General features: G+C 38.2%; 1 protein-coding gene across 3 annotated transcripts in view; it reads left to right on the forward strand.

The window, feature by feature from the left end:
* The window catches only part of SLC12A1 (solute carrier family 12 member 1), a 138376-nt gene that overhangs the window by 14348 nt on the left and 111187 nt on the right, over positions 1-12841 (forward strand). The window contains exons 3-5 of one of the 3 annotated variants that reach the window (XM_069097987.1): positions 3840-3974; positions 4136-4211; positions 7590-7685. In XM_069097987.1, the coding sequence (XP_068954088.1) occupies positions 3840-3974; positions 4136-4211; positions 7590-7685 (307 nt within the window). Of the gene's footprint in view, positions 1-3839; positions 3975-4135; positions 4212-7589; positions 7686-8164; positions 8261-8781; positions 8878-12841 lie in introns of all 3 variants that reach the window. The other 2 variants (XM_069097985.1, XM_069097986.1) reach the window with 2 other exon arrangements.

Here is a 12841-nt window from a genome sequence, read left to right on the forward strand (position 1 = left end):
TTCCTTTCTTCCTTTCCTTCTTTCTTTCTTTCTTTCTTCCTTCCTTCATTCCTTCCTTCCTTTCTTCCTTTCCTCCTTTCTTTCTTTCTTTCTTTCCTTCCTTCCTTCTTTTTCTTTCTTTCTTTCTTTCCTTCCTTCCTTCCTTCCTTCCTTCCTTCCTTCCTTCCTTCCTTCCTTCCTTCCTTCTTTCTTTCTTTCTTTCTTTCCTTCCTTCCTTCCTTCCTTCCTTCCTTCCTTCCTTCTTTCTTTCTTTCTTTCTTTCTTTCTTTCTTTCTTTCTTTCTTTCTTTCTTTCTTTCTTTCTTTCTTTCTTTCTTTCTTTCTTTCTTTCTTTCTTCTATTTCAGTGAGAAGAAGAGGTGAAGGTAAATCTGTTATTTTATTGGTGTAGGCAGCTGTCTCTACCAATACAGTTCCAAATGCATAATTATAACTACTTATTTGAGCACTGTCCCCACCCACCCAAACCTTTTTATCAGTGTTGCCAAGTTGCAAAATGAATTATTCTGAATTTCACTTTCTCTCCCCTTCTCTAATCTACCCTTTAACAGAAGGGCCAATAAAGAATAGAGTATACAAAAAGAACAGGAAAGGAAATAAGAGACTAGAAAGAAGATTAAATCAGTCCTTAAATGCCAGACAACCATGTAGACTTTGAGTTCTTTAAATAATAATTTAAATATTAAAATACCAAATATTTACTCAAATATTTGGTAAAAGACAAGGCAAAGAGGATGAGAGGAACAAAATTACAGGCATTCACAGGAAAAAGGAAAGAAAGCTCGAGAAAAGTACTGGAGGCAGAAAACTTGGTTTCAAGTCTCAGTTGTGCTATTAACTCATTAATCACTTAACTGCTGTAAACCAGTGGTATAAAACTCAAATAGAAATGGGGGCCATTCTATCATACATATGGATCCTTGCGGATTGCATATTGACTTGGAAAACATTGTGTTTTTGTTTGTGTTAAATATTTACCAATACATTTTAATCTGGTTCATGCTGCAGTATGAGTATTGTGGGTCATGTTTTTTCAACAACTTTACTCTAGACTATAGAGTAGAAACCATTCATCTGTAAAACTAGATGGTCTCTAAGATACCAAGTCTGTGTCTTGAACAATTGTCTTTGAACAATCTCCACCTTTAAGATTAACCAGGAATAGATATTGTCATGGCTCTCTATTCCACATCAGAATGGCCAAAGGTAGAACGTTATACGGATAATAGTCTTTCTCAGAAAAGATTCATTAGAAATATTAACTTGCTATTTTGCAATCTTGTTCTGTATGAACTGAGGCAAAATAAGTTTGTAAAACAATAAGACTAAAAAAAGAGACTGATAAGAAATCATTGAGAAATGGAGAATTGTTTGGTCTCATGACCAAAGATAGTACCATTCAAAGCAAATATATATTACTTGTCCATACAGCTTGCCCTGGCTTTTTGCAATATAGATAGAGTGATTACTTTTTAGGGAGGTGTCCACTCTGTAGGGCTTGTTCAAGCATTTGGAGCACCTACATTCTTCAGAGGTCACTTGGGCCAAATTAATTCAAGGGCATTTAGAATCATAAAATTTTGGAACTAAAAGAGACCAAAAAGAATTCTCAATATGATGGTAATTGAGATATTCTTCCTCACTGGATAAAGAAGTCAGATATTCAGTACATCAATGACTAACTTCTTATTTTCTGCCACTTGGACAAATAAGATCTCCAAACTATGAGAAAATTCCCTCCTGTTCATCTAATTTGTCCAGGAATCATGAGACTCTAAACAAGCTTGTGTAGTATTATTAGCATGTCCAACTACTCCCAGCAAAAGTTTCAAGGTCAGAGCTGAGAGGTGTTTCCCATGAAATAATATTAACATCTTGCATTTGCATGGTTTTGCAGGACACTTTTACAGATGTTATTCATTTTCACCTCAGAGACCCCAGGAATTAAGTAGGTCAGGTGTTATCATCATTTTGTAGCTGAAGAAAGCAAGCCCTAGAGAGGTTAAATAAATTGCCTAAGGCAAGGAGACCAGGTGTCCTACATTTGATTGCACACTTCTGGATTTCAAATTCCTGTCACTCCTGATGTGCCCCCCAAAATGTCCCTTAATGACCCTCACTTGGTCATTCTCTTTCCTTTTCTTTTTCTTCTTTTGTCTCTTTTTCTCTTTTTCCCTAGAACCCCTTGCCCCATTCTCTGAAAACCAGGAATCATATTTATTTAATACAGTATAGCTCAATTTGTACTTTCCAGAAAAATTTCGTAGTAACAACTGGTAATAGATTCTCTCTTCTCTGTTCTCATCCATTTTCACTTGGAAAGTCAGGAAATTAAGACACATAAGGCTGTATAACCCCAAGTGTTAACTTCTGTCACTTCAGTCTTCAAAAATGACATATTTACCAGGGTTAATCTCTGGGTCCTATATTGGTATATTTGAAATCATGTCACTTTAGAATAATTTACGATTTTTATAACAATATACATTTAATAAGGAAAAACAAGAGTGGTATAAAATAAAGTTCACTGGGTAGTCAGATAATCTCAGTTCTATAATTAATAATAATTATTGCTAATATATAACAATTTAAGGTCTGCAAAATACTTTGCATATACAAAATCCTCTGTTTGGCTTTTAAAGTGCTTCACAAACTGGCTTCTACCTACCTTTACAGTCTTCTTTTTCTTTCCTCCCCTCCATACACTCTATGATCCCAATACAGTAGCCTACAACAAGAATCTTGATTTCCCTCATTCTGTGCCTTTTTCTTGGCTGTTTCCATTCTTGTAATGCTCTCCCTCCTTATCTTCCATTCTAAGCTATTCTGGATTCCTTCAAGACTCCACACAAATTCTACCTTCTGCAGAAAGTGTTTTCTGGTCCTGTTCCACCCCCTATGCTCCCACTCCCATCCCTGACTTAGTCCCTTCCCTCTAAGAAGGAAAAACTTTAATATATACAGGCTGTCTCAAACTTTTTAGAGTAATTTTAAGCTAATAGCTTCAGTGCGTAAGCTAATAAGACTTTTGGGACACTCTGTATAGGCAGGTGACTTCCATTTATACTAAATGTCTCGTCTTCTCCCCCATTAGAATGTGAGCCCCTTGAGAACAGGGGCTCTGCTTTTGCCATTCTTTGTATCCTTGGAGTCTAGCACAGTTCTTGGTATGTAGTAAGTGCTTAATCAGATTGGTTGAACAGCTGAATGCAATACAGCATCTCATTTGATCCTTACAACCTTGCGAGGTAGTTGCTATCATTTCCATTTTAGAGATGAGGAAAAGGGGGCTGAGAAGTTCTATCACTTGTAAAGTATCACATAGCTAGTAAGTAACTGAGGCAGGATTTGCTTTCAGGTCTTTCTGACTTGATTTACTAGCCATGTGACCTTGCGCAAATCACTTCACCTCTTGAGGCCTTAGTTTTCTCATCTTTAAAATGAGGATGATAACACCAGTCCCACCTAAATTCATACAGTTGTGGAAAAAATGAAAAGAGATAACATACATGAAAGCATTTTGAAAATCATAAAGAACTATGTAAATGCTGGTTATCATTATTTCTTTTTTTGAGTGGCGGAGCTGGGAGTAGAGGTTAGAGTTCTGTCACTGCCAAGTCCAAGATACATCACACAACCTCAGTTCTATTCACTGATGAGTCTAAAATCAAGCACTTAGCTTCTATGGGTAGCAGACAATACATTATAAAAGGGACTAGAATAAGAATTACTTTCCTTTCTTCCGAAAGGTATGTCAGTCAGTGTCATATGACTTTCATCTTCTTGTAAGGCATTTGTTCCTTGACTAAACAATGTATTTTTGTCATGTGTAAAAATGTAGAATGTGGCCGTCACCCCGGGCTCTGCTGACAGAGTTGCCAATGGAGATGGGATGCCTGGTGAGGACCAATCCGAAAACAAAGAAGAAGACCCTAATGCAGGCACTGTGAAGTTTGGATGGGTGAAAGGTGTGCTGGTGAGAAAACTCTGTGTTCTATGAAAAGTCAGTGGGCTATGTTCAATAAACTAAGTGTTAATACGGCTTGAAAAAGACAATCTTCCATTTTACCGTGGTCACTTTGGCCCCGTCTCCCTTCAACACTATTGATAAGAGATCTTTGTCCCTCTTATCCACAGGTGAGATGTATGCTGAACATCTGGGGTGTGATGCTTTTCATTCGCCTCTCCTGGATTGTAGGGGAAGCTGGAATCGGTAGGCATTCTCCACACCACCCCCCCCCCCAAGATAATTTTCATCAGTTTCAATGTTAAACCCAATTTGCAACATTTTTTTCACCATTAATGCTGAAAGTGAAATGAGAGTTAGGGGAAATCATTTACACCTGGGGCTGTTTTAAAACATGTCCTAAAAACACTTTGACAGTGTTTGTCAGAAGGAGGAAAAAGTGAAAAATTAACCCCTGTCAAACTGGAATTTTCCAGACTGCTAACCTAGTCATTGCTCAGGTAAACATATAATCTTTGAGAGTTCTAAACCAGAATGAATGCATACATGTGTACATACACCCATATATACAGACATATGGATACATTTATGACTATATAGTAATATATCCATATATTTATGTACATAAATTGCATTTCAGCTAAACATGTGCCTATATATTCTCAAATAAATACATGTCTACATATCAGTGCCTACAGTTAACATTCATATATTGCTCTAAGGTTTGCAAAACACAACTAAAAATCTCTTTTGATTCTCACAAAAACCCTGGGAGACAGGCATTATTCTTATCCCCACTTTACAGATGGGGAAACTGAGACAAACAAAGGTTAAGTGATTTGCCCAGGGTCACATATATAACATCTGTGGCTAGATTTGAACTCAGGTCTTCCTAACTCCAACTCCAGCACTCTATCTACTGTACCATCCACTTGACTTTCCTTCATCGTGGAACATACACACAAGACTATGTAGCAACATTTCATAAAATTAAAAAAAAATGAAGGCTGAGGTTTGGGAAAAGAAGAGGAAGTCAATGAAAAACTGATCTGATTTTAGTGGTAAGGTTGAACTATAGAATTATCTTAGAGAAATGCAACCTCACTACTTTCAGGTACAGAGAGTAACAGTAATCAAGGTTAACAAAGTACTGCCAGAGAAAGGTTCTTGCTGAGTAACTTTAATGACCAGATAATAAACATTTATAACTAGTACATTATTTGAACATTTTCAATGATACCAAAGAGATTTTAAGAGGGCTTGAAAAGTTTACTTTGTTTTCTTCAATTGACTATCTTGTGTACAATACTATATCACTCAACAAACTCCCTTTCTATGAATAGCAGATAGGTAACTTTAGTCAGGGAGCAGCTTGGTGGCACAGTAGATAGAGAGGGCCTAGAGTTGGGAAGACCTGAGTTAAAATCTGGTCTCGGAGCTGTGTGACCCTGGACAAGTCACTTAACCTCTTTTGCCTTAGTTTCCTCATCTGTACAATGAACTGGAAAAGGAAATGACAAAGCACTCTAGTACTTTTGTCAAGAAAACCCCAAATGGGGTCAAGAAAAGTTAGACACAACTGAAAAGACTGAACAACAAAAACTTTAGTCCACAAACTCAAAATCTGTGAAACCCAAGGTTGTGGTTTTGTTGAACTTAGATCTGTAAAATACAGGATGTATACACCTTGTTAGAGTCTTCTAGGGGTCTTCTAGGGGTTCCAGCTTAGAACCTTCTCTAACAGTATACCATTATCTAACCCTTTCCAATTCAGGATGTAGTTGGTTATTACTTATTACCACCATTCCTCAACATATGCATACATTCAGAACTACTCAAAGACTTACCCCAAAGAGCAAGAGGCCAGTTGCTGTCCAGAAATGGAGCCAAATCACATAGTTTTCCATGTTTCATGTTTGGCAATAGCCCAGTTCCTGACAAAGGGCTGCTTGCTAGTTTTATGATGCATATCAAATGAATGCTTACTGCCAGAGGGCCCAAGATAAGTAGATGCCTTTCCATGGAAAATCTGCATCTTAATATTGCCAAGTTTTTTGCTCTAGGGTTTCATGCAAAATTAGTTTTTTAAGGGCAGTTTAGTAACTTACTGAGATCATCAAGAAACATTACTTTGTTTGGAGGTGTGAGAGTAGCCAAGGGCAAAAGTAATTCTTTTTAATGTAACTTATTTAACATCCATATGTTTGGGTAATCATCTGAACTTTAATCAGATCTTACATTATTCTTCGAAGTCATTTCCCTTTACATGTCTAGAGTGAAACTGTGATTCTCTACGAATACTATTCACTGCTTAACTGTTCATTGCATAACTAGGTTTTTGTGTTATTTTAGTACGAACCTTTTATTTAAGCAGTTACAGCAGACTTTGGGAGAGAGATAAAATTCTACTTGAATAGGTGTCCAGTGGGCTTTTCTTTTGAACATCCTTAGTTTGGACATAAAGAAATTCTCAAAGAGGGCACTTTAGTGAGTAGTTAAAACTTATTATGGCATAAGCTACTTTGACTTTTTAGTAGTTATTAACATGAACTGAAAGTTAAATGAGTTGATTAAGTCATCCCCTGGGCCCCATTTGTATTCTCTTTATTGGGATCGGAATAAGGAAAGACAATTATTTTGATTCAGGGTCAGTCTTGGGCAGACTTGAATAAAATATCCAGATACCTAGAAGTAGAAATGGAACTGACCAATGGCAATGTTAGAAGCAGCATCTCTTTGGAAACCAAGTGAAAGTAGCCAAGGGCAACTCTCTTGGCTTCTAAGAAAAATGATTGAATATTTCAGTTGGAAATTTTACCTATTGCTTGTCCCCTTTTCTGACCTAGAGGTCTTAGCATTGCATGACAGGGCAGTACACAAGTTTGCCTCTGATATGAGGCAATGTCATCCTATTTTGCTTCTCCCAGAGGTCTGACTAAAGCTAGAACTGACAAGAGTAAAATAGTCAACCTCTGACTTTTGAAAGATCATCCTGTTTCCATCTTTGTGTCCCCTCTGTGTATTCTTCTGAAAGCCCATGGCCAGACATTCCACCATTTCCCTTCATTGCCTATTAGTCAAATAATCTCTCAACAATAAGGTCTGGCAACGATCTCTATTGAGACTTCCCTTGATGTAGGACAAGTGGTTTTGGCCTGGAAGATGCCGGAAAATGTGAAATGGCTTTACCACCTAGTCCCTGCGTCCTTACTCTGCCTCAGTTCAGCTGGGCACAGCCTTTCTCCTTGCTGCAAAACACCCTGCACAGGTGTCCTCTGATAGATATTTTTGTTTTTTAACACTTTTCACCCAGAAATTATTCTACTAAAAGTGAGAAGGAAATGGGTTGGTACAGAGTATTATAATATCACATATGAGTTGCCTGGCTTATCATGGGCATACTGACACCATAGTAATGTTTTCCTGGTCCTCATCCCCATCACTACTAGGAGTAGGAAACTAAAGAGGGAAAACATTTTGAGAACATTTCCCATCTGATTTTTTAGACTTGAGTCCTAAAAGTTCAGATGTCCCATGATCACTATAGACCTGTTGAAGTTTATATAAGTGATCTATGGATTGTTCCACAATTTAACTACCTTTATTTTTCCTTTTTCAACTGAGGTCTTGGTGTGATTATCATCGGTTTAGCCGTGACAGTGACTGCTATCACTGGCTTATCCACCTCTGCTATTGCTACAAATGGATTTGTCAGAGGAGGTAACCAAAATTGTAACATATATGCCCTCTTGCAAAATAAAGGTAACATAAGCTCAAATCTTAGATCTCCATTGACCTCTCTGGAGTGTTTTCAAAGGTAATCCCAGTTGATCATTTTTTTTTTTCAGCCAAGATGGGACACAGAGAAAATGGGAACAGTCGTAATCATCATCAGCCCCACAACCTTCTTATTCAGGTTCTCATTCAGGCAAGAAGGTCAAACATCATGTCTGGATATTTTCTCTCCCAGGACATTTGCTTTAGTCATTTTTTTCTTTTCAGGGCTGTACCATGAATTGTGTTCCCCTTTAAAAACTGTCCATCAGAATGAGCGGTTTCATGTCAGCCCCATCTGTTTCTTCAGAGCACAGAGAACCCCCAATATAGCCTTCAGATTCTGGCTTGGGCATGAAAGCTTAAATCAAAGGTTATAGGAATACAAGTTAAATATAACATCTTCTATCTTTCATTGCTGACAGGTCTTGGAGTTCTCATAATTCTTCTTTCTACCATGGTAACCTCTATTACTGGGTTGTCAACTTCTGCAATAGCAACTAACGGGTTTGTACGTGGAGGTAAAATCTCTAAGGCTTCTAATGTCCTCAGAACTCACCGTGGGTAGGCAAAAACTTTTCGTTCAGTATTTTTTGGGGGGTGGGAATAAGAAAGTGGCCCAGTGTCCTTGAGGACTTCACCAGTCAGCTGGTTGAGACAACCAGTCACAAAAGGAACCATGAGGTAATGTGTGTAAATTTCAAGCCAGTTATACTGGCTTTTTTTTTCTTTAAATAAAATTTCTAACAAATCGATCTCTTCAGTGCATTTCAGGTGACATCCTCTCTATCCTGGACATCCACATGTTAACATTTCATTTTTCAGGTTGATACCCAAGTGCCTTCTTGGAGGGCAAATCTTGACACTTAGTTCACTTTTAAAGTTTAGTGCATTTCAGGTACTGCGAAGGGCTGGTGTGGTAAGAACATTCAGAACTTTTCAGGTTCTTCACACAGAAGAGCACTATGGATGTCTTCCTTTTTTAAGTGCTAATCACATCGCTAAGGATTGGAGCCAAATGCCTTTTCTGGGGATTTTTCAGGTCTTGGAGTCATCATTATTGGCCTAAGTGTGGTAGTGACGACATTAACAGGTATCTCTATGTCTGCTATTTGCACAAATGGAGTAGTGAGAGGAGGTAAGCTAATTCATTTATATCATGGGGTATATATTTTGGTAATGTAGAAATATCTATACCTGTTTTCTTTAGAAAGTTGAAAGTGATATTAGTATTTCTAGGCAAATTACCAGTACTTTAAAACCTTACATTCTCAGTCAACTTTCTCCTCAACCAAGATGAACTATTCTCTAGAATCAGTCTCTGATCTATTTTCTATGATTAAACCTGATTGGGAAAATGGACACTGGCCAAGGTGTCTTAAGAATAAAAATAACTGGCATTTATAGGTATGGCCGCACTAATCCATCCTATGGATTATCTCATAAACATCTCTCAACAACTGCATAAGATTGCTACTGCAGGTATTGTTATTGCCATTTTACAGATAAGAAAATTGAGGCTCAGAGAGGTAATGATCATCGAAAGGGGGAGTTAAATTCAGGCCTGCTCGACTTCAAGCCCAAAAGTTATTATGTCAAAGCTACCTTTCTTGGTAGAAAGGCCTATGGTTGGGCAATGGTGAAATGCAGGAGATTCTCCAGAGCCTGAGATAAGCATCCCTGGTGGTCTTCATTCTATGTCTTTGGGGTTCTTACCTACACTTTTTTTTTTTGCTTTTTGGAGGGGGAAGGCAAGGCAATTGGGGTTAAGTGATCTTGCCCAAGGTCATATGGCTAGTAAGTATTAAGTGTGTGAGGTCAGATTTGAACGCAGGTCCTCCTGACTCCAGGGCTGGTGCTCTATTCACTGTGCTACCTACCTGCCCCCTTACCTACACTTTTGGTCCTGAGAACTTCTCCCCAGATTTCTACTTCCTGTCTTCAGTATTCACTGACCACTCTATACTACTGATGGCAAAGAGGCATGGGAAATTAAATTCCAAAGATTCAATTCAAAGTTTTATGAATAGGTTTGATCCCAGGCATAATTCTGAAGTAAGTAAAGTTCATCAAAATGCTCTCTCATCCTCCTTTCCATGACCTCCTTTCTCACCCACTACCCTCAATCTGTCCTCTAGCTGACTGAAGCTTGGGTCACTGTTTTTTGCCTTTCTCCTCCAGGCACTTAACACAGTACCTGGAACATGGTAGGTATACTACCTGACTTTCCTTATTAAGTTTATGTTTTATGCATCTGCAACAGCTACGTGGCATAGCGGCTACATTTTTGGACCTGGAGTTAAGGGTATCTGAGTTCAGCTCTGACCTCAGGATATTACAAGTAGTGTGACTCAAGGAAAGTCACTTTAAAAAAGAAAACTGTCTACCTCAGTTTCCTCATCTGGAAAATTGTAGATAACAATAGCACCTATCTCCCCAAGATCCTGTGGGGATAAAATGAGATAATATTTGTAAAGCACTTTACAAACAAATGATTCTTATTTTTATTGTGATTTCCTCAGTGCCAAGGTGACTCACTACCTGTTTGGATACACTAATCAATACTAAGGTGTTAATGTGAGACAATGGCTTAATGAGTAACCCTGTAGCTCAGTGCCTTCTACATAGTAAGGTCTTAATAAAGGCTTGTTGATAGCACATTTTTTGGCTTTTTTTTGAAGGTCAATTGGGGTTAAGTGACTTGCCCAAGGTCACACGGCTAGTTTTTGTGTTAAGTGTCTGAGGCTGGATTTGAACTCAGGTACTCCTGACTCCAGGGCTGGTGCTCTATTCACTGTGCCACCTAGATGCCCGTCCCTCATTTGCCTTTTAATTGAGACTTTTAAAAGGCATTGATTCCTTTTCTTTTGATATCACTTCATTTTCCAGTATATAATCATTGTCTTCCCCAACACAGAGCCATCCTTTCCCTAAAGCAAAGGACAAGAGAGAAAAAGAGCATTTCAGCAAAACTAATCAATCAGATCCAACAGATACGCTCAGTGTTCCATGTCTAAGGTCATCTACCTCTTCAAAGAAGGGAGGGAGATTCCTTCTCATTTCTTCTTTGAGAGCTAGAGTTAGTCACTCTAATTACCCAGCATTCATTAATTTTCACTTTTGATTCCTTAACCTAAAAAAAATTCTACCAATAATGGGAATTTCAGACCAGTAAACAAGATACTTTGAGGAAGGAGGGACCATTCAAAGGCCTTAATTCATTTTGTACCTTCCCTCCCCCCACATTTAACAATAATTGGCAGTTATATACTTTAAGTTATATACACTTTAAGATTTGTAAAATATAAATACACTCACACATATGCATATGTAGGTATAGATGCATATATGGGGGCAGCTAGGTCATTCAGTAGATAGAGGGCCTGGCTTACAGTCAGGAAGACTCATCTTCCTGAATTCAAATCTGGCCTCAGAACTGTTCCTAGCTGTGTGTCTCTAGGCAAATCACTTCACCCTATTTGCCTCTGTTTCCTCATCTATAATATGAGCTAAAGAAGGAAACAGCAAACCACTCCAGTATCTTTGCCAAAAACAAACAAAAAAACCCATCCCCAAACCAAACTCGAATGGGGTCATGAAGAGTCAGATGTGACTGAAAAGATTGAACAACAAACATATGCATACATATACACATATTATTTCATTTGATCTACATAAAAATCTTGTGTAGGAGGTACTATTATTCACCCCATTTTGTAGATGAACAAACAAAGGTTTACAATAGACTCTTGGAAGACAACATAGAAAAATATTCTGTTGAGTCAAGGGATCTAGAAGACCTGAGTTCAAATTTACCTCTAACATCCTGCCTATCTATCCTGAGGAAGCCTCTTAATCTCCCTGAGCCTCAGTTTCCATATCTGTAAAATGAGGGGTTTGGACTAAACAGTCTCTGAAGTCCTTTCCAGCTCTAGATCCCATGGTGTTGTGATCAATGAAAGTCACACAACTAGTGTCCCATGTGGAAAATGAACCCAGGTCTCCTGTCTTCAAGTCCAACAATTGAGTCATTATTCCTTGCTGTGTCTCCAAGTGTGGTCCTGGAGTAGAAGGTGTTTTTATTCTAGTTTGTAATAATCAAACCTTTCTTTTTAATGGAATTTTCATTGATTGTCATTTCCTGGTTACCTAATCAGTCCTTTTCTGAGCTCCTTATGTACCAAGAGGTATCATTACTGTACGGAATTACTAGTCCTCTACCTGTAAGGGCATTAATAGCCATTAATTGCTTTCTATGCCTCAGGGGGCAGCTATTAATAAAATCATAGAATAATACAATCTCAGAGGTGGGAATGACCTGAGAGCTCAGAGGATGTCTAATTCAACTCCCTTCTGAGGCATGAATCTCCTCTACAGAATTCCCAACAAGTAGCCCCTTCCCCTTAAAGATGTTACTCTCCTTATTTACTTCCAGTAATGGAAAACTCTCTACCTCTGAGCTTCTTTACCCCTCCCCAATGCCAGTCTCCCCCACTATCCACATTAAGACACACACATGTACTATTTAAATCTACACCCTCCTGGATTAAAAAGAGGAAATTCAAACCAATGTTAAAGAGTGAGCACAGCACTGTGATGGAATAGTTTGTTTTATATAATAGATGTTCCTGAGATGATAAAAATTATTTTGGTTAAATTTTATTTTGGGGAGCTCCTACATAAAGGAATTCCATAGTAAATTATTTTGTAAATCAAAGAATTATTTCATGGAATGACTAAGGATTTCGTAATTCACCTTTGTGTGAATCTAGATTTTCCCATATTGACTGAGTTTAAAGGAAGGTATGCCTATGCTAGGGGTCACCAAATGGCACAGTGGATAGAGTACCAGCCCCAGAGTCAGGAGGACTTAAGTTCAAATCTGGCCTCCACACTTACTAACTGTGTGACTCTGTTTGCCTCAGTCTCCTCAGCTGTCAAATGGTGATTGTAATAATACCGGAAGTCAGGGAAATGAATCTTCCCAACCCAAGTTCCCAATCCTCAGACACTTCCTAGCCATGTAACACTGGGCAATTCACTTCACCCTGTGTGCCTTACTTTCCTCATCTGTAAAATGAGCTGGAGAAAGAAATGACAAA

The sequence above is a fragment of the Petaurus breviceps genome, unplaced genomic scaffold (assembly GCF_028583685.1).
Source record: "Petaurus breviceps papuanus isolate PSGF00001 unplaced genomic scaffold, PetGlider_PUasm1.0 37, whole genome shotgun sequence".
Taxonomy (NCBI): domain Eukaryota; kingdom Metazoa; phylum Chordata; class Mammalia; order Diprotodontia; family Petauridae; genus Petaurus; species Petaurus breviceps.